This window comes from Myotis lucifugus, unplaced genomic scaffold (assembly GCF_000147115.1).
Source record: "Myotis lucifugus unplaced genomic scaffold, Myoluc2.0 scaffold_234, whole genome shotgun sequence".
Taxonomy (NCBI): Eukaryota; Metazoa; Chordata; class Mammalia; order Chiroptera; family Vespertilionidae; genus Myotis; species Myotis lucifugus.
Window position 1 is genome coordinate 1,641,982 of NW_005871282.1, and position 21,000 is coordinate 1,662,981.

Below are 21,000 nucleotides of genomic sequence, written 5' to 3' on the forward strand. Positions count from 1 at the left end.
TCGATTCCAGGTCAGGGCACAGGCCCGGGTTTTGGGCTGGATCCCCACTTGGGGGTGTGCGGGAGGCAGCTGATGGATGCTCCCTCTCATGTCCGTCTTTCTCTTTCTCTTTCCCTCTCCCTTCCTCTCTCTCTAAAAATCTATCGAAAAAGCAAAGAAGTAATGGATTTACACCAACAAGACCCAGTTCTGCCATAATGTAATTGCTATTATTGGTTAATGGCAGAGTCCCAGGAATGGAAATATAAAGCAAATGAATTAACAAATTTGGACTCATTTTAAACAGTAAATTTGTTATTAAAAGCTGTAACATTATTAAAGAGCATATATTTCTGTTGATAGAAGTATATTTTATCTATTTTGCTTGAGCAGTTGAAACATAAGTTCCACTTAAGCATAACTACATTTTCCTGGGAATAAAATGATGAATCATTTAAGATACCTAAGGATCCATTGTTTGGTATAAAAACTAGGCACTCATTTAAATGGATTAAAACTTTGTCATTGGAAATACAAAACATAAATAATACGACTTCTTCTTTCTCCTCAAAGTTGTAATATATCTTGCAATCTGGTTTTCCACTCGTGTTTTATAACTAAATGGCGATTCGCGGTTTCATGGTCTGACTGAGAACAGGGCGGTTTTGTATCCCCGAGGTGAGCTTTGATGCTATTTTATTATTTGTGGGGGAAGAAGACCAGAGAAGCTAATTGAAAGCAGCCACATGGTAACTGTGGGTAACTGTGTTAGAAAAGACTGCGTGTTCACCATGTGTGGGATAGGAGGCTGTGCACGAGACACGACCTACCCCACGCAACCTTCCGCCAGTCCTGGGAGCCCTATGTGACCTCCTGTGACAGATGGGGAAGCTGAGGACGGGTTTGTAAGTAACTTGTGCGAGTCGTACTGTACGTCGGTGGCACAGTCCAGGCTCCCTCTCAGGCTTTCAAAGCCCCCTGATCCACGTGCACCGACTCAGGCACCTGCTTCTAATCGCCCCAAAGAGGACCGAACGCACAGCATCACATACATCACATGCATCACACATGACGTGTAATGGCTTTGTTGACACATTTACGCCGACTGCCTCTGGAACTCCGCGTGTCGAACGTGCATATTGAAATAATTTCTAAAATAATTATGTGGAGAGAACATGAGATGAACACAATACAGACCCACCAACTACATTTCTTGTTCTGTGGGTTCCGCGGAGGTAGAAAGGGAGATTGTAACCTTTAGACACAGGAGAGAGGGTTTGTGGTAAAATATTCTCTAATCCTATAAAGCCATTTTTCAAAAAATATTTTGAGGAGAAGAAGCACATTTAAACATTCAGAGTAGGTGAAATTGGTTGTGGGTTAACATGGGAAAGATCTGGAATGCTTTTAGGGTTTCATTAGAACAAGCCAGTGTGTGTTCCACCACATGTTTGGTTTGCTTTACAAGTAGATTTTATTGGTACGAATGTGCTCACATGTGGTAATGAATGTGCTGAGAAGAAAACAATATGTGTTTCTGGAAAGATCGGAGGCGTTCTACCGCTAGGCATTGGTGGGAAGCACACGTCAGAGGGCGTCTGTGTGCATGGAAGTCACACAGAACCCGGAGGGAGAGAGGGCAGAAGCCACGGCCACAGCTGCAGCCACACCCACAGCCACGGCCACGGCCACAGCCACAGGCCCCCCGTGCGCTGGGCGCCCTCACACCACGAGGGGAACGGCTTGGCAGTGGTCCAGCTCATTACAAACACAGGGTTTCCAAAGCGGATGTGTGGCTGGAGCTTATAGAGGGCGAATTACTTAGGTTGACTGTATTATTGGGATAATTTTGTGTTAACACTTGGAGTGCGGGAAACGAGTTAAGTCGGCTCGCGTGAATTGCGCGTACTCCGCGGGAGCCGTCTTTAACTCGGTTCATATAGATTTGCGGTGGAGTGCGGGAAACGTGTAAACTCGGGCCGATTGTAACTGCGTATTACCAAATATTTGTTTGTAATCCACCCTTTTGGTGGATGGAACAAAACCAAAAGACAGAGCCATCTTATATTTTGGCGGGAAATTCACCCGCACTTAAAAAACACACAGAACGCACTGATTTCATGAGCGCTCTTACGCATCCGCTTGGTTTTGGCCTTAAATAACTCATGGAGACGGACTTTTCGTCCATCATTTTAAAGTGTGGCCGTCGCATGGCCTTGTTTGTGTCGGGAAACTCCCTTTTGTCACTGAGGAGGGTGACAGCCTCTCTGGGGACTGTGCGCACAGAGACCACCGCTTCGGAGGAGAGGAGGCGGCCGCAGCTCTTTTTTAAAAAAAATTCTTTATTGTTTAAAATATTACATATTTCTGCTTTTCCCCCATTGACTTCTCCCTGGTCGCCCCCCTCCCCCCGCATCTACCCTCCCCCGACAGCAGCTCCTTTCTAAGCCCTCCCTGCTGAGCCACAGGGAGCGGGGAGCGCAGCCGGCAGAAGGGAAGGAGCCTGAGAGGCATAGAAACAGAAGCTCAGAGAGAGATGCCTTCCAGCGACCATGGGCAGGACCTCACTTTCCCATCCTCCGCCTTCTCCAATGGGGACTACAGCACCAGCACCTGCGCTGTGAACGCTGTTCGCCTTCCGGCCTCTAGCACCGATCGCCGGCTTCGAGAGCCCTGCAGTGTGTCCTCCATCCCCCTCACTGTTTGTTACAAGCGGCTCTGACTACTGTCTGAGCAAACCCTCTCCGTCTTTTTGTCAAATATGAAAACTATGGAATTTTGTTGTTTATGTATGTAGGTCTTAACCAATTGACCTGGAGATTATATATATATATATATATTCAGCAGAAAAGGGAAAAATAGCCCAGTTAAGGAAAACATGTGAGTGTGTTTCCCATGATAGTAGCCGAGTTATTTAAACTATTACTAAAAAAGTACAGATTTTCATGGCTCAGCAGTTTTCCCCTAAACCGTAGTCGGTGCCCCACAGACACTGGGTAAGCTCAGGGCAGGCATGTAAAAACCAGACCATGTGAATATATTTCATCGTCCATAATATTCACATAGAAGAATGACAAAATAAGAAATAAACCACACGTCACAGAAACGATGCGCAGGGTGTTCTTCTCACACCCACTCACCCCCCTCACGCCGAGCACAGAGCTCGCGTGCTCACATCGTGGCGTGTTTGTTGGAGAAGCTGCCTTTGCCTGGGGTCCTGCCTCCATGGTCAGAGGGCTCCTGCCGCTCTCTGTCAAAAACTCTCAGCGATTCTTCTTCCTAGGAAGTCTCATCTCCCCTCTGTGGCTTCACCCCTGCTCGCCCCCTCTTCCTCATGCCCTGCAGTGGGTCCCATTAGAGACGCTCACCCTCTGTGTCCCTGGGCTCCCAAAGGGCCTGGCGGGCGCGGGTGTATGACAACCTTACAGGCACTTGTCCACCAGGGCCACCCCGCTCCTGGGGGCTCCCAGAAGCCCCCAATCGCCCACCAGTCGGATTCACACCAGATCCTTTAAAACGCTGGAGCCCTAACTGGTTTGGCTCAGTGGATAGAGCGTCGACCTGCAGACTGAAGGGTCCCAGGTTCGATTACGGTCAAGGGCATGTACCTTGGTTGCCGGCCCATCCCCAGTAGGAGGCGTGCAGGAGGCAGCTGATCAATGTTTCTCTCTCATAGATGTTTCTAACTCTCTATCCCTCTCCCTTCCTCTCTGTAAAAAAAAATAAATAAAATATATATTTTTTTAAAAATAAATAAAACGCTGGAGCTACATGTGACATCGCAGACCCCCGGCTGGAAGAAATGTCAAAGACAAGACCTGCACGCTGCCTTCTAAGCAGGGAAACCTTGTCTCCCCTCCCAACTATAACATACGGGACGTGTTATTTGCATAAGTTTGTAAACACACAATGAAGCTTTTGAGTCCCTGCGAGGCAATGATTCCCATCTCTTCCTACACAGGTGTTTGTCTTGATAGGAAGTATTTAGTCTCCGAAACTCCTTTCTTTTATTTTAAAACTTTACCCACAATCAGCCTTCACATAAGAGCTTCAGAGCGGAGGCGGTACTGGTCGGCCTTTGAGCGGAGGCACACGGTCAGTCACGTATGGGCGTCTCGTCGAGTGGACATGAACGCAACCTGCCATTAAGGACAACTTCTCCTGAAACCCATTTCCATAGGAGTCCCAGCCAGCCAGTCCTTTTATTCTGTTTTACACATGAGGCCTCCAGTAAAGGTGGTAAAATCCTAATGTCTTAACTATGATTGGACCAATGAGAGAAATTCAGGACAGCTGAACAGACCTCGTCGCTGCTAAGTCTCTATTTTTGTCAATTCACTGTTCTAATATAATGTTAGCTGTGTCATGCTTGGCCTGCGTACTCACCGCCCCCCCCAGCACCACACAGAGGGGGTACAGAACAACCTCCTGGGCTACCCCAAGAGGTTAAAAAGACCCTGATCTGTATGGGAATCTGACAAATCCAAAGTTTTCAAAATTAATTAGTTGCACTTTTTTTCTTTTTTTTCTTCTTTTTTTTATTGATTTCAGAAAGAAGGGGGAAGAAGGGAGATGGAAATTTCAATGATGAAAGAGAATCATGGATTAGCTGCCTCCTGCACGCCCCACACTGGGGATCAAGCCCGCAACCCGGGCCTGTGTCCTGACCGGGAATCGAACCCTGACCTCCTGGTTCATGGGTTGATGCTCAACCACTGAGCCATGCCGGCCGGGCTAATTAGCTGCATTTTTTATCAATTTCACTGAGAATCTCAGTTTCTGAATTAAAATACTAATCATCCTGAGAGGTTAACAAAAGTTTATGTAATGGCCTGGTTTAGACTCATTTCCGGTCCCTCTGTCTGTCTCCTGCTCCTGAAGCAACGTGTCGGTCTCTGTGTTTTAAGACTTTAGGCTTCCCCTAGTTAAGATCTCATCATCAGTGAATCTTGGGGGGGACCATTCTTCCATGTTTGGAGCGGCTGTTACGTACGACGAATGTGTCTTATTTGAGTGATTATTCATTAAAAAGGTGGAGCATTGTATGATGTCATCACACGTTGTTTTCTCTTGCCTTTTAGGAGCCTCAGTTGCCAAAGGATTACTTTGCACAAAAACCTGTTCTTCTCCTTCGTGTGTAACTCTGTCATCACGATCATTCACCTCACGGCCGTGGCCAACAACCAGGCCTTGGTGGCCACGGATCCTGTAAGTAAAGCCAGTGTGTCCTCGGGTTCGAAGGGTGGGCGGGGAAGCTGGGCCAGAGCGGGGAGGTCCTGATACATGTGCTGGGCGTGTAACTAGGTGCTCGCGTGTGCAATGTATTGTAAGGTCTGACATACAGAGAGCATATAGAGAGCATGTAGACAGGTAAATGCAGGGGGTCCCAAAAAAATGTGTATATACTTTAACAGCGGAGAGTTCAATCTGGAAAATGAAGTGTATTTTAATAAACACTGCCTTTAATTATTCAAAGTGTGTGTATACACTTTTGGGGACACCCTATATCTCAATATTCCTCAAGTTAAAATGATCCAGTATTAAAAGGAAGAATACTTTTTTTGCTTCCATTATTTATAAATGTTACACATACCTTCTCCTCACCTTATGGCTAGAGTCCTGCTACTGGTAGGACATACGCGTTTATGACTATATAGCCTTTGCTCAAAAGAATTAAAACACCAATCAACTAACCGTGTCATCAGAAAAAAACAGTGCTTGGAAATAGAACATTTAAATTATATTTTTGGCATCCAGCTGACTTTAAAAGTTAACAAAAACAGAGAAAAATAAATTCTACATCCCCTGTATAATGTTAAACTTTATCATCACAAATTTCTGAAGGGCTCTACCAAGTCCCCACGTGTCAGCAAACATTTACGAGACGTTTCCTTGCGATTCCTTTGGAAGCCGAGTTTGTAGGGCGGCTACCGAGATACACAGCCGTAAGCACAGAGGCCGTCGTAACATAAAGCCATGTGTTTACACCGTAAGCTGAAACTTACTTATACAGATGGACACATTTTTTGTAAGCTGTGTGTCTAGGTAAGCCGCATTTAAATTAAAATATCTGCATAAATAAAAAGCATTCACATTTTTTAAATCCTATTTTTCACCACGTTTACAAATATCTCTGCTACAGTTCGATATGGAGTTTTGGAGGGTGTGTATATCTGCATTTGGCAGGTGGGGCTTTTAGGGATTAAGTTATCTAGTTACTGAAGTCAGGGGAGGGAGGAACTTGCACTCAGTGGGTCGATCCACACTGCTCCGTGTGTTTTCAGGGGAATTTCCAAAACCCTCACGCCCCTGCATGGCTTGCCCACGTGCATCCGGGGGGCTTAGTCCTGTGTATGTTCCCTCTAGAACAGTGGTTCTCAACCTTCCTGATGCCGCGACCCTTTAATACACTTCCTCATGTTGTGGTGACCCCCAACCATAAAATTATTTTCGTTGCTACTTCATAACTGTAATTTTGCTGCTGTTATGAATCATCATGTAAATAGCTGATATGCAGGATGTATTTTCATTGTTACAAATTGAACATAATGAAAGCATAGTGATTAATCACAAAAACAACATGTAATTATATATGTGTTTTCTGATGGTCTTAGGCGACCCCTGTGAAAGGGTCGTTCGACTCCCAAAGGGGTCGCGACCCACAGGTTGAGAACCGCTGCTCTAGAGCCAGGGGGTGAGGAGACAGGAAGCGCATGGGCTATTAGCCCCTGACTCCCATCCAGCGTCCTGCCCCCTCCGAGTGGGTTTCTCTGAGCGAGGAGCGAGGAGTCCCGTCCGGCTGCCCAGCGAGGGGTTCAGACCCGACGTCCTGTGAGAGGACTTGTGCTTCACATGCAGATTGCAAACTGCATAGACATGTGTGAACATATAACATTTTTTGTCCATTGCTTTTTTTCACCAATGTTAGCTATTTTCCTGAAGCACACTTTAAGCTGTTTTTATTATGAGTTTATGGATTAATTTGGTTAATGAGCTTAGGAATTAAAAACTCAGTTAGGAGTATCTTCGAACTATATGGATAAGAATTGGAAGCAGAAGGCTACCTTTTCTGTATAGTCAAGTGGAACAACTCATTCTTACCTCTGAGCGAACTTGGCTAAAATGGTGTTATGTTTGACATCAAGGGATGTTATTTAAAATTTAGTGTCATGCAACCTGAAAATATGTTGAATGAAAGAGTAGGTTTTATAAATGTCCTGAGGCAGAAGCACTGTGTACAGTCATGGAAACAAAATTGGAATTATAGGACTTGTCTTCAGACTGTGGCTTTGATTGATGTTGTGCGAATATCAGGGAATCATTTAACTTTTTTAGTGCAGTTTTAATCTATGGGATATGTGATCAATAATAATCCATGCCTCAGAATCATTTTAAAGATTAATTAAAATAATATACATTAAAACATTTTAGCTAAATCATATGCAAATGTTACTATTACTATTCTATGAGAACCCAATATTTATTTTCCAGTGTATTTCATTCCTGACTTTATTTTTAGTGAAAAGGTATTTATTTCAAGAATGGCGACAGTTGCCACTAAATATCTGTTGAGTTCCAGATTGGAAGTTGGAGCTGATGGGAGTAATTGGCCCTGTGTTTCTGGGAGAGCTTTTAATTTATTTCCCTGGTTACGAGAGTCCTGTATCTGCTACTGCTCCATGTTTTCTTCACCCTATACATGAACCCTCCTTCTTCCTGCCTCTTTAAGAGTCGAGAAGAGAACGTGGAGACCCCAAGATAGAGGCAGGAAAGCACTTTTCCTTCTTTTCTGACATGAAGCCCTCGGGCCCCATGTTTGGATAAGACAGCGTCCAGGCTCCTCAGCTCACTGCTCGATGAGCACTTGCACTGCTCGCACATAATATGCAAGACTTCCGAGTGCTTGGCACTTCTCATGAATTGCTTTTATAATTATTAAGATTTTTTTCCCCAACAGACTACCGCAATCCAGGAGTTCATAAAGACATAATTAAAACAAAAACAGGTGTGAAGTCATTCGTGTGTGAAACTTTTACACTTAACATGACATAATAACTAAAACACATTGGAACGCATATGCGTGTATGCAAAACCCATGGACACAGACAATAGGGTGATGAGGCCTGGGATGGGGGGTGGGGGGAGAGTTCAGTGGGGGAAAAGGGGACATTGTAATCCTTTCAACAATAAAGATTTAAAAAGAAGCAATAAAACACACCGGGAAATGCACGCCCACTAAAGGCAGGAGAGTCGGGACATGCACCTCTCCGTGCAGCTCACCATCGCGCCCATTGGGGTCAAGGCTAAGACTCCAGAGGCGCCATTCGATGAGCATGAAGGCGGCGTTGTGCAAACCTGGATGATTTGCGTGTGCGGTTTGGGTAGAGAAGGGCGTCCCGTGTTTCTGTATGACCGAGCTCGACGGGACTCGCCCTGTGAACTCACAACCACCCGCGCTGCTGCTGTCCCCCCCCCCCAGGTGGGCTGCAAGGTGTCCCAGTTCCTGCACCTCTACCTGATGGGCTGCAACTACTTCTGGATGCTCTGCGAAGGCGTGTACCTGCACACGCTCATCGTGGTGGCCGTGTTCGCCGAGAAGCAGCGCCTCCTGTGGTACCACGTCCTGGGCTGGGGTAAGGCCGCACCGCTGCCCACTCGCCTGCCTCATGCGTCCGGTAGAGCAAGCGTGTCAAACTCACGGCCCGCGGGCCAAGGGCCTCGTTTATTTGGCCCGTGTCAGCCTTTGAGTTTGACATGCTTGCTTAGAGGGTGTAGCTCCTTTGTCATCTGAACATACTTATTATTCATCATGTTAAGGACGTCCAGGTGACGAACCTGTGCTGAGGGCGGTGAAGTCAGATGTTTGAATAAAACAGCGCTGGCTCACTGTGTGCGGGGGCCCCAGACAACGGCGAAGGCACAGCTTCTCTTCCCATTTAATATTCCAGTGTGGATCTTGGCTACCCGCGTGGGGACTAAAACAACAGAATTAGGGCAATGAATTGGGGTCCAGTGTTTGTACTTCTCTGAGTCCGCTCTTTCCTCATGTGCAAAATAAGAACACTGGCTTAGCTAGCTTTGACCTTCCATTTCTAAAATGTTTACTTAAAAAACAACAACATTGCCATTTTATCTGAGAGTATAGGGATCAGTTATTGAATATGAGCGTGCAAAATATCTTTTTTCCCCACACAATCCCCTGACATGGTGTCATTCACAAAGCAGACAACGATACGCTTCTAGCATTTAAAAAGAATAACAGGAATGATGCGAAATACGAAATGCTGAAGATAAATTCAATAGGACTAGTTTCCAGAAACATAACTAAAATGGCACGTTATCTCTCTACCCACTACCTACCTACCTACCTACCTACCTACCTGTTTATCTGTTCATCTCCCTAAGCACCCAGTCGGACAATAGACAGACCGGTGCAGCTGTGTATGCCCACGCGGCTTTGGCACATTCAGGTCACCTTTTAAAACGTTTCTTTGGGGATCTGATCTAGAATGCCCACACCACGCAAACTCGTGGAACATGCAGCCTCTCTTTCCTCTTCCTCTTTCCTCTGTATAGTCAGTCGATCAGTCCCCACTGTCCCCACGCGGGAAACCCTGCCCGCGGCCGGTCACTCCCTTCCCACGGAAAACGCAGGGCTGCGGGCCTGCGCTCTGGCCTGGGCGTGGGCAGCCGCGCGTTCAGGCGTTCGGCTCGGGGTCCGTGGGCCCAGATGGCACATGTTGGAAAGTCACTCACCCTCCACCTGGGAACCAGAAGTAGCTGACAGTTAGCACGCTTACTGCCTGAGCACAGACGTCACATTTACCCCTAACCGAGCGGCGTGACGGTGCGGGAGATCCCCCGGGCCCGCAGGCCGCGCCGCACGGAGGCGCCCCCTCGGCGAGGTGCCCACCCGCCTGTGTGTCTTTGTCCACAGGGTTCCCGCTGATCCCCGCCTGCACGCACGCCGTGGGCAGGAGCCTGTACTACAACGACAAGTAAGACCGCGCCCCTTCTGGCTTCTCTGGGGACCAAGCGAAGCAAAACCCTCACCCCTTTCCCTCTCTGTTCGCCCGCAGGTGCTGGATCAGCTCGGACACGCACCTGCTCTACATCATCCACGGCCCCATCTGCGCCGCCCTGCTGGTGGGTAGCGGCTCCCCTGCTCTCACGCGTGTCTGTGTCCGGGCTGTAGCCTTGCGGGGGGGGCGAGGGGGCAGCACCTGCGGGTCCAGGCACCGACCCCATGCGGGGCCAGTGAGCGCGTGGAAGGCTGCTGCTGCCTTAGCGGGGGCGGGCGGGGAAGGAGCTCGTTCTTGGGGGGAGGCCCTGGGGACCCGGAGGGAAGCCCTTATCTCAGCGAGAAGGCAGGGGCTGCTAGGGTGCTGGGTGGGAGGCGCGCTGGGAGGAGCTGGGCCACGGGCAGAGGGGCGGGCGCCGCCCGGGGGCGGGCGGGGCCTGGGAGGGTCCCTCTGTGTTGCTCTTCATCCCAGCGGCTGTGTGCTCAGCTGTGGTCCAGGAAGAACAAGGACCCGCACAGGCTGGGTCAGTGGGAAGGACCCGCACAGGCTGGGTCAGGGGGAAGGACCCGCACAGGCTGGGTCGGGTTAAATGAGAGGCATCGCAATGAGCGTGTCTCTGTCCATCACCATTTATGCCCCTGCACCCCTTCTGCCTCCCCTACCCCCTTTCCCTCTGCTGAGGGGTGAGTGTGTGTATGAGTGTGTGTATGTGTGAGTGTGAGTGAGTGTGTGTGTATGTGTGAGTGTGTGTGTGTGAGTGTGTGTGTGTGTGAGTGTGTGTGTGCATGTGTGTATGTGTGAGTGTGTGTGTGAGTGTGTGTGTGTGAGTGTGTGTGCGTGTGTGTGTATGTGTGAGTGAGTGTGTGTGTGAGTGTGTATGTGTATGTTTGAGTGTGTGTATGTGTGAGTGTGTGTGTGTGAGTGAGTGTGTGAGTGAGTGTGTGAGTGTGTGTGTGTGCGTGTGTGTATGTGTGAGTGTGTGTGTATATGTGTGAGTGTATGTGCGTGTGTGTGTATGTTTGAGTGTGTGTATGTGTGAGTGTGTGTGTGAGTGTTTGGTTTTTGATAAATAAGATTTCAACCACCACCAGCTTCCGTTCCGCCTCCGCTGTCACATGGCCTCCGGAGCGGGTGCGGGCGGAGTGGCTCAGCATTTCTGAGACGCGCTAAGGAGGCTGCGGGAGACGCACTGAATTCGGGTCAGCGAGACATATTGAGGTCACTGGGGTGCACAGTTCAGTGATCGCCGGCTGTTCCGGGGCAGCAGTGGCTTCTAGGCACCCTCCCGCCACCCCCGGCTGAGTCACCTCACTTCCTGCCTTCCTGTCATGGCCCCAGGGGGGCAGGTGGCAGGCAAACACCCGTTGTGCCTGCAGATGAGTGGCCTGATGAGTGATGGGTGGCCGGTCTCTCCTCTTCCCCCGCGTTGCTCCGAGGGAGAGGAGAGTCGGGCACAGCTCACGAAAGGTGAAATTCCTGTTCTGGTTGTTATTTAGAATGAGCGGATGTATTGGCAGGAAGTGAAGTGGGATGACTTTTAGTTTCTAGTTTCACACTTGAAACCAGACTTACCGCCCTGGGGAGGCATTTGCATTTAGCAATGTCCTTGCGGTGGGCATCCAAGTGGCAGCATTGCTGCTGCCTGTCGGTTCTGACCTTGCCTAGGACGATTCTGCAATCTGCATCCATAAGCAGACGAGGGGCAGCGCTATCTTGTTCTCTGTGGGCTGGTAGTCATGTCTACTTGGTCAGAACCTTAAAAACGGCCGTGAGCGCCGGGAAGGGCCTGGGGGCTGGGGGACGAACAGCTGAACCGTCACCCTCACAGCTGCTGGCGGCTCACTCGGGATTGTCATCAGCAGGGACAGTCCTGGGTCCGCAGCCGCTCGCTCCTCACGGACGCGTCTCCCTCAGGACGACAGGGAGCCGTATCTTCTGCAGCACGTGTCCCACTGAATTCGCTAAGGATAGGAGTGGGATATTTTTATGCCCTGTTATTTTCCTAACACATGCCTCCAGTCCGCCAATGTCTGTTACTTGTTCACTGGAAGTGAGGTGCCACCGTTATGTTTTGTATTAAGGGTGCAGATAGTGATCACACATGGGCATGCGATTGGAAAATGTCCGGATTGTAAAAGACAAGCGCAGGTGTGAATCCGGGGGAGGACACGGGACAGAGGAGCGCACACTAGCAGCACCAGAGCCCCGGGCTCCTCGAGTTCATGGCCGTGGCCCCTGGAGGCGGGAGTGGGCAGAGAAAACAGACAAAAGGGAAGATAGGACTTGGCTCAGAATAGGAGAGAGATAAAGTGATACTCAGGGGACGGGGGCATGTTTCAGCAGAACTGCCCATTTCCTGGGAAACTTAGCCACACTATATTTTTGAAGTTTTACGTCTCCCTTTTAACGAAAATGTTTTCTCTTGGGGAAAATTATTAGCGCACAGTAAATATGTAATTACAGAAAGTGACTAACATAACAGAAAGCCCTGTGGATGCCAATTTTTTTTTTAAATCTCTAGGATGACATAGATTGAATATCAACTAGTTTAAATGTGGGATTCAGTCTAGTCTAAAGATAAAAAGGATTACAGTTCTATTTTGGAGGAGGTGTGAGGATTATCACAAAAATATAAAAATAAAAAAAGACAGAAAGGATCAACCAAGAAGATGAAAATGGCTGTTATGGTGCAATATATATTTGGAACGTACCTACTGATACACTGATACAGAAGAGACACATGAAAACTAGAACTTGTTAAAAATAAGTCTTTCCATTGTTTGAGTTGAGACTATTTAAAAGCTTGAGTTTTTGAACCAAAATAAAACTTCGAAAAAAATATTACCTAAGCAAATGAACTGAGAAAAACACTCCACTGTCCCTCAACGAAATGTGCTCCACAATAACTCTACCATCATTTTACTTCTCTCAAACTTACGTCCTTTAAAGTCGACGTACTTGTTAAATTAATAAATCAACCTTCCAGAAATACAAATGTCCTATTCCCAGACACTGAAAATACTCTAATAGTTACACCACCAAGACCCTTCACCCCGCTTCTCCCGCCAAACGTCCACATTGGAACCATGTGCATCTTGGAAACGATGAGAGATCGCTCTCTTTTGCTTACGTTATAGTTCACTTCCTTCTCTTAGCATGTGATCAAATTTCAAGTTTGAGCCCTTTATTCCCACTTTGCTGAGAGTTTTTATCAAAAAAGAGTGTTGGATTTTGGTGATCCCACTTCTAGGAATAGATCCCAAGAATTCAGAAACACCCATCAGAAAGGACATATGCACCCCTAGGTTCATAACGCAATTTACAATAGCTAAGATCTGGAAACAGCCTAATTGCTCATCAGTAGATGAATGGATTAGAAAACTGTGGTACATCTACACCATGGAGTACTATGCTGCTGTAAAAAAGAAGGAACTCTTACCATTTGCAACAGCATGGATGGACCTGGAGAGCATTATGCTAAGTGAAATAAGCCAGTCGGAGAAAGATAAATATCACATGATCTCACTCATTTATGGAATATCATGAACAACATAAACTAATAAATAAAAATAGAGCCAGAGACATGGAGACATCGATCAGACAGTCAAACCTCAGAGGGAAGGCAGGGGAGGGTGAGGTGGGGAGAGATCAACCAAAGAACTCATGTGCGTATGTGCATGGCCCATGGACACAGATGGAGGGTGGCGAGGGCTTGGGGGGAAAGGGAACTTATGTAATACTTTCAACAATAAAGATTTATTAAAAGTAAAACTTCAAGTTCAATTTTGAAGCTAAAGAGAACACATGTTCCAACGTATAAATCTGGGTACTTGTTGTGTGTGGCTATTTAAACTCGAGGGAATTCCCATCGCTGTGCTGCTCTCTCCCAGGTGAACCTCTTCTTCCTGCTGAACATCGTGCGTGTGCTCATCACGAAGCTGAAGGTCACGCACCAGGCGGAGTCCCACCTCTACATGAAGGCCGTGCGGGCCACGCTCATCCTCGTGCCGCTGCTGGGCATCCAGTTTGTGCTGCTCCCGTGGCGCCCCGAGGGCAGGCCCGTGGAGGAGGTGTACGACTACATCATGAACATCCTCATGCACTACCAGGTGGGCGGCCTGCCGGGCGGCGGGGGCCCAGGGGGGGCAGTGGAGGAGGAGGGGGGGCGCGGAGGTGCGGCCACCTGGGCAGTAGGCGGGTTCCCAGGAGGGCGCGCCCTGGCTGGAGGCACCTGGAGGATGTGGTGCTGACTGTACCCACAGGTTTCACTGACCACCCGGGCCGTGAGCGGGTTTTAAATCATGGACCGTATCTTTTCTGCTTGGAATCAGATTGTCCTGTTTTTCTCCTACAGGGTCTTCTGGTCTCCACAATCTTCTGCTTCTTTAACGGAGAGGTATGGTGGTTGATGGTATTCCTTTGATGTGTTCATAGGAGTCACGTATTTTTTTTTCTTTAAAAATAACAAACAAAAAAACCCCATGAGACAGAATTACGAATTCCCAGGAACAACTATTTCCAATAGTGTTTCCCTCGGGACAGAGCACCATGGAGTCTCTTCTCAGGCCATTTGGGGAAGTCAAGGCCAGGGACAGAGTCGGCCTCACGGTGAGATACTCCGTCCGGGGCTCTTACTTCCCGAGCCTGGGACCTGCCTTTGGAAGCGACCTGTTCCTCCGGAACCAGACCTGTGCGGCCCAGCCCCTCCCGGACCCCACAGGACCTGCACAGCCTCGCAGAGGAAGGAGAATGGGCTCATTTTATTTTCCCCTTTCCTCTGTGTTTTGTGTGTTTGTTTTTCCCTGCCTGGCCCACATGTGTTGTTTGGCAACAGCTTTATGGTAGATACAAGAGCATTTCTAAAAATTAGACTCTCAGTTATATAAGGAGGAGCTGCAGTGGATTCGGACAGCGAGAGCCTGGCGTGCTGTGATTTGAAACACAGCCATGTAGTCCTGGACATTTCCACATTTCCGTCCAAGTCTGTGCTAACGGGGGAGTTTCAGGAGTTCTAGAATCTGGTGGTGCTTGATTTCTCATGCCCACGAACGGCGTGAGGCGCAGTCATTTGCGCTCCATTGGCCTAGCTCTGTATGTTTTTAATCCACTTGACAAATTTTAACCTGCTGGAGGGTTCTGGCAACATGTGACCAAGTTTAGAAACCCAGGCAGCAGCTGAGCGAGCCGGGGACACTCGGTAACTGTGAGCTTATCACGGAGCTTCAGACGGAGAACAGATGGAAGCAGTTAGCATGACCTTAGAGAACCGTTCCCAACAGACAAGTCAATGTTGGCCATCATGTGCGTCTTAGAAACAATTAGATATCGCTTTCTTTGGCTCAATATTTTTCTTCTTTGTCTTAGCAAAGAATAAAACTTCAAGTTTAAGTTTTAAATTAAAATTGACATGTTTTAATTTGTGAACAGAGGCATCTGCTGTATATAGTGACTTACTCCTAACGGCTGTAGAACTGTCCGACAGTAGAGACTACCTTTCACATCGCTAAGTGGTGCTTCCCGGATTCTTCTCTCTAGAGGGCCAGGTGCTGTTTTCTAAAGTCAGTGAGAAGTAGAGACAGAACACCCAATCAAGAAAAATAGATAAATCATTTTTGATAATAACATTCAAGTAGCAATTGTTATGTACCACTACACACTTAAGCTGAATTAGACAATTCTGTTTACTGCCTACATGGGATTTTACAATTAAACTTAGATGAGAGGGGTATGGACAACATGCAAAGAATGTGTTAAGTATGAAGAGGTACCTCTGCATCGGCAGACACACGTGTGCTTTTTATAAAGGGTGAATTGAAAAGGTACAAAACGTAATCACTAATGAAGTATGTGGTGATAGGAGGCAGCATGGAATAAAAGCACGGGTGTGGCAATGCATTTAAACCCCAAAGATCCCACTTGGTTCTGGATGGGTCCCTTGGCCAACACTCTAACCCTGAAGAAAAATAACAGCGAGTTCCTCACACGGGGCCCGCGAGGATGAACGGAAGCGAGGAACATAGAGTTTCAGCACCAGGGTGCACCCTCAGTACACGCCAGGTTCCTTACTAGACTTGTCAGGTGGCCCATTTTCAAAAATACATTTTAAAAAGGTGAAAATTAATCATATTGGAATGAAATCTCAAATTGGCCCTTTAATTTAGAAAAAGCGCCCAGGGACCGGCTCACCCCTGGCCAGCGCCGAGTTGCACTCCGTCTGAGTAAGCAAACGGGGCGCAGCTTTGATCCTCTGCCACGTCCTCACATTGCGAACCCTTTGGCAGTGAAAAGTTTCAATCTGACAAAACCCGTGAGCCAAGCCGTTGCCAAATCTTTCAGTTCCTCCCATCTGCAACTTCTGTCCCCTGCTCTTCGTCTCCTAAGATGTAACCCTGCTTGTGCCTGATTCATTCTCCTCTTGAGAAACACCATCACCCGCCTTTATTGTCTCTCTCTCCGTCTCTCACACGCTCACAACATGGAAACCCAGCTTCCGGATTCATGGTGTGTGGGTCCAACGACGTCATGCGCTTCTTACAATCATTCTCAGAGGATCCGTTTCCCTCTCCTGTCCCCCGTTAGGTGGAATCGCTTGCTTTGGCTCAGTATCTCTGCTCTTGTTTACTCTCACGTGCTATGTATTTTATGTTTTAGGCAAAACGTCCATTTGTATTTCTCACTAGTGAAGTAACTGTGGCCTGACAAGTGCTCGGGCGACATTCTCTCATCTCATCTCTCGTCCATGCGGACAAAAATGTGCGCTGTTTGCATAAACCAGGAACTCTCGCCGTCAGCAGGGCCCTGGCCAGTGAAGAATCACCATACTTGAGAGCAGTTATTTTTACAAAGTCAATAAAATTGTGTTGAGAACAACAGGGCCCATGTTCTGTAATGAGAACTGGGTAGAATTTTTTATTAAATATATTTTCATTGATTTAGGTTGAGTGTAGCATTGGTTCCTTATCAGCTGCTAAGGGGTATATAGAGTTGTAATATAATATTCTAAGCAGTTGGCCTGGCTATTTATATAACACACATGTAAAACAATGAAAAACATTTTAATATCTTTAATAACATCAGGCTATCTTCCTGTCCAATGGCAATTTTCCTTGTTACCTTTCCCTATTAAATTTTTCTTATTTAAAGTTTATTAAAAGTGGCCACTTTCACGTCCTGTTGAAGGTACCATCCAGAACCAAGTGGAATAACTACTCTCAAGTGTTGTGATGACCCAGATAACTTTGAAATTGTATTAAAGGAAGCAAATGAAAAGCATCACACCTTTATGGAGAGTAATACGCACAAACAGATGCCTAAAGGCCTTTAGGTTTTAATTAGGCTCCTTGTTCACTTCCATGGTGTGTGTGTGTTTGTGTGTTTGTTTGCTGATAGGAGCCAGGGTGCTGATCTTAATCAAGGCAGTTCAAGAGCAAACAGTCAGTTCAAAAACCATTTCGGCTTTTAGAGTTTAAGCTTTCCTTTTTAAGACTCTAAGTACTACATTCACAGCTAAGGTATGACTCCCTGTCAGTGTCTTAGTAACACTCAGTAGAATAATTTGTACTCAGTTGCATTCTACTTCCTTCCACTCAGAAACTATACAGTGACTGTCTTCAGTCAGTCCGTCCCTTAGTAACAAACACAGCGAGGGGTCTTGAATTAGCATGAAAATCAGATGCTCAAACTCTCTTTGAGGCAGTAATCAAAGGGCCAAGGAATAGGGGAGCTTGAGGAAGAAAATATATATATATACACACACACATATATACATATATATACATATATATATATATATATATATAATCAATCAGAGAGGAAGGGAGGGGGGGGGGAGAGAGAAACATCCATGACGAGAGAGAATTGTTGATTGGCTGCCTCCTACACGCCCCAGGCTGGGGATCAAGCCCACAACCCGGGCCTGTGCCCTGACCGGGAATAGAACAGTGACCTCCTGGTTTGTAGGTCGACGCTCAGCCACTGAGCCAGGCCAGGCCGGGCAAGAAAGACTGTTCAAAGCTGCGCATGCTTTGAAAAGACACAGATCAGGTCGCTGGAATGTGGCTTAGAGACTTATAACAAGAAACAGATGGCCCCCAAGCCCGTCTCCTCTCTCCCCAGACACCTGGAGAGGCCCAGGGTGTCGAGGGGGAGGTGAGTCACTGGCCCTCGCTGACTCAGTCTGAAGAAAATCACACCAGTGTTGTATGCTCAGTTAAAACCAAAGTCACCATAGTATGGCCTGTCCAGTTTTTCTCAATCCTCATCTCACCTGCAATTATCTCTTCGGGACTTTTTCCCTCTGGGGAGTGAGCTTCATGCGGACAGGAGCCCTGCTCTCCCCCCCCCCCCCCCCCAATGTAGCGCAACCCCTGGGGTATGGTAAGCACTCAGTAAAAGGTTGTTGCTGCTGGTGAGATGATGATGATAACCAGATGATGATGATGATGATGATGATGATGATGATGATTTATATTCCCTGTACTCCTATTTCTTTTTCTTTTATCTCTTGTCCCTCTTTTATACTCTCATTCATCATCTCTTTCTGTTTCTAAAGATATTGTTATAAACTTCAAAGCTGCACACACAGGTTTGTAATGGCGTCTGTATTGGCTATTTGTTTTACACCAGTACATTCATATTCATTATGAAAGCTTAAAAAATAAGGCATGGAAAGGAAAATATTAATGAAATCTACAAGTGCAGAGTAAGAGCAATGATTCCCTAACATGAAGATGGGAATCATTTTAATTTTTTAAATTAAGTTTAAAAAGCGGGGTTGGGTGTGTGGGTGGAGAGAAATTACCCAAAGAACGTACATGCCTCTATGCATTACCAATGGACACAGGCAATAGTGTGGTGAGGGCCTGGGAGGGGGGCGGGTGGGAGGTGGAGGGGTCAGTGGGGAACGAAGATGGAACAGCTAGAATTCTTTCAACAATAAAGATAATTTTTTTAAAAAGAAAGGAAAAAGGTAATATTATTCACTAATATTAATGCCTTTTTTTAAAAGCCTTTCTATACAACTTATGATATTACACAATATCTTCATTCCAAAAAGTGGACTGCTCTTGTTCTTTCTGTTTCCTCTTGATCGACAGGTTCAAGCGATTCTAAGGAGAAACTGGTATCAATATAAGATCCAGTTTGGAAGCAGCTTTTCGCACTCGGACGCCCTCCGCAGCGCATCCTACACCGTGTCCACCATCAGCGACGGCACGGCCTACAGCCACGACTTCTCCAGCGAGCACTCGAATGGGAAAAGCATCCAGGACATTGAGAATGTCGTCTTGAAGCCGGAGAAGTTAAATGATTATATCTTACAATAGGGGCAGGGCTGTTCAACCACAGTGTGCCCCTCTATGCTCAAGGACTCAGATCCATGACTTTATAACCAGAAGACTTCCATATTAAGTGGATTTCTTGATTGCCACAGAGAACCCTCCTATGAATTCAGTCACTTGGTTTTTGTTTTATATATATACATATATTTCAGAGAGGAAGGTAGAGGGAGAAAGAGACAGAAACATTAATGATGAGAGAGAATCATTGATGGGCTGCCTCCTGCACGCCCCACACTGGGGATCGAGCCCACAACCCAGGCATGTGCCCTGACTGGGAATTGAACCGTGACCTCCTGGTTCCTGGGTCAATGCTCAACCACTGAGCCACGCCAGCCGGGCTTCAGTCGCTTGTTGATCAGTGTTTAACAACTAGCTCTAGGGGGGGTGGGAGAAGCCCTGGTTAGTAATGTTTGCCAGCTTCTGTGGTGTCATAGTCCTACTGTGGCTGGTTTCAAGCTGCCAACCTGACATCACTGAACATGGCGTTAGGAAGAGGTGGCCACCGTCCATTCTTGTGGCTGGAACCGGCCAGTCCTAGCACACTGCGTGCCTTCACAGATGAATGAAACTGTAGCATTTCATCTACATGTTGGGCACGAGCCTACTTCTGCTGCCTAAAAAGATGTACTTAAGGCCTATAGCCTTGGAGGGAAAATTAGCTTTTCATTTGTTTATTGAAACACTGTATTCCCCTGTTCATAGGTGATGCTGATTCTTCTTGTTGTTCAGAGCGTATGCTAGTCTTTTCTGTACTTGCCCTTTCCCATGGACCAGATGGAGAGCTAATTGTTCCTGTCGGCTTACCCTCTCCTTCCCGAGCAAGCAGAATTCCTATCAGGTACTCGTTCGCGGTGACACCTGTTATACCCTGTGTCACATCCGTGTTTGAGACTGGATACATAAATAGTATGTATGACATGCAGCCCTACTTTGGTGTCATTAGGGAGGCATCTTGGTTGATACTACAAAACCCTCTTCAGCTCCTTTGCTGTCTTGCTCCTTTCCTATCTGACCACAGGGATGGGGGGGATCGGTTTCCCTGTATCTGTAAATAAAGACTTGCCCCTTCCATCTCTACTGTGTAGACAAATTAGCACGTATTTTACATCAAGAATGTCAATGAAGGGTTTCTTATTTCCTTGGAAGTTTATAAAAAAAAATGTTGTGAAAGATGAGCTTGTAAATACTCTGTTATTCTATTTTATAGCCTCAACTCGAATACATAATGTCATGATGTATGCATCTTAACATCTGATACTGTGTCTGGGCTGATTTTATTATAAAATAGAGTCTGGAATTTTATATTTGGTAAATGTATTAAAGACAACCAGATACCAGCATCAGAAGTTTGACAACAGAAATATTGATAAGATAGAAGATATTTATTAAAAACAAACTCAAGACCCTTGTTTTCTTAAACATATTGACTTGGTGTCTCATACCTTAGTAGGTATGTTTGACATACTTCTCTTTTTATGTTGACGATGAACTTGCATTCTAATCCAGAAAATGTAAGCAACTCCTACTGTAATAAATGCTGGTTCACTACTCTTGTGGGTTTAAGCCCACTAAAATACGAATTCCCTGACTTATCCTATATGAAGGTGTATGGCTTTTGAAATGTTGCAAGCTATTTTAAAAACTATAGGAATGCAATGTAT

At 46.7% G+C, this 21,000-nt stretch overlaps 1 protein-coding gene across 1 annotated transcript in view; it reads left to right on the forward strand.

Moving 5' to 3' along the window:
• Positions 1 to 19,504, forward strand: part of CALCRL (calcitonin receptor like receptor) — a 67,465-nt gene extending 47,961 nt beyond the window's left edge. The window contains exons 9-15 of the mRNA XM_006098397.3: positions 5,061 to 5,187; positions 8,459 to 8,612; positions 9,917 to 9,977; positions 10,059 to 10,125; positions 13,892 to 14,110; positions 14,356 to 14,397; positions 19,097 to 19,504. Of these exons, the coding sequence (XP_006098459.1) occupies positions 5,061 to 5,187; positions 8,459 to 8,612; positions 9,917 to 9,977; positions 10,059 to 10,125; positions 13,892 to 14,110; positions 14,356 to 14,397; positions 19,097 to 19,324 (898 nt within the window). The 3' untranslated portion in view covers positions 19,325 to 19,504. The remainder of the gene's footprint in view (positions 1 to 5,060; positions 5,188 to 8,458; positions 8,613 to 9,916; positions 9,978 to 10,058; positions 10,126 to 13,891; positions 14,111 to 14,355; positions 14,398 to 19,096) is intronic.
• Positions 19,505 to 21,000: the final 1,496 nt, after the last annotated feature.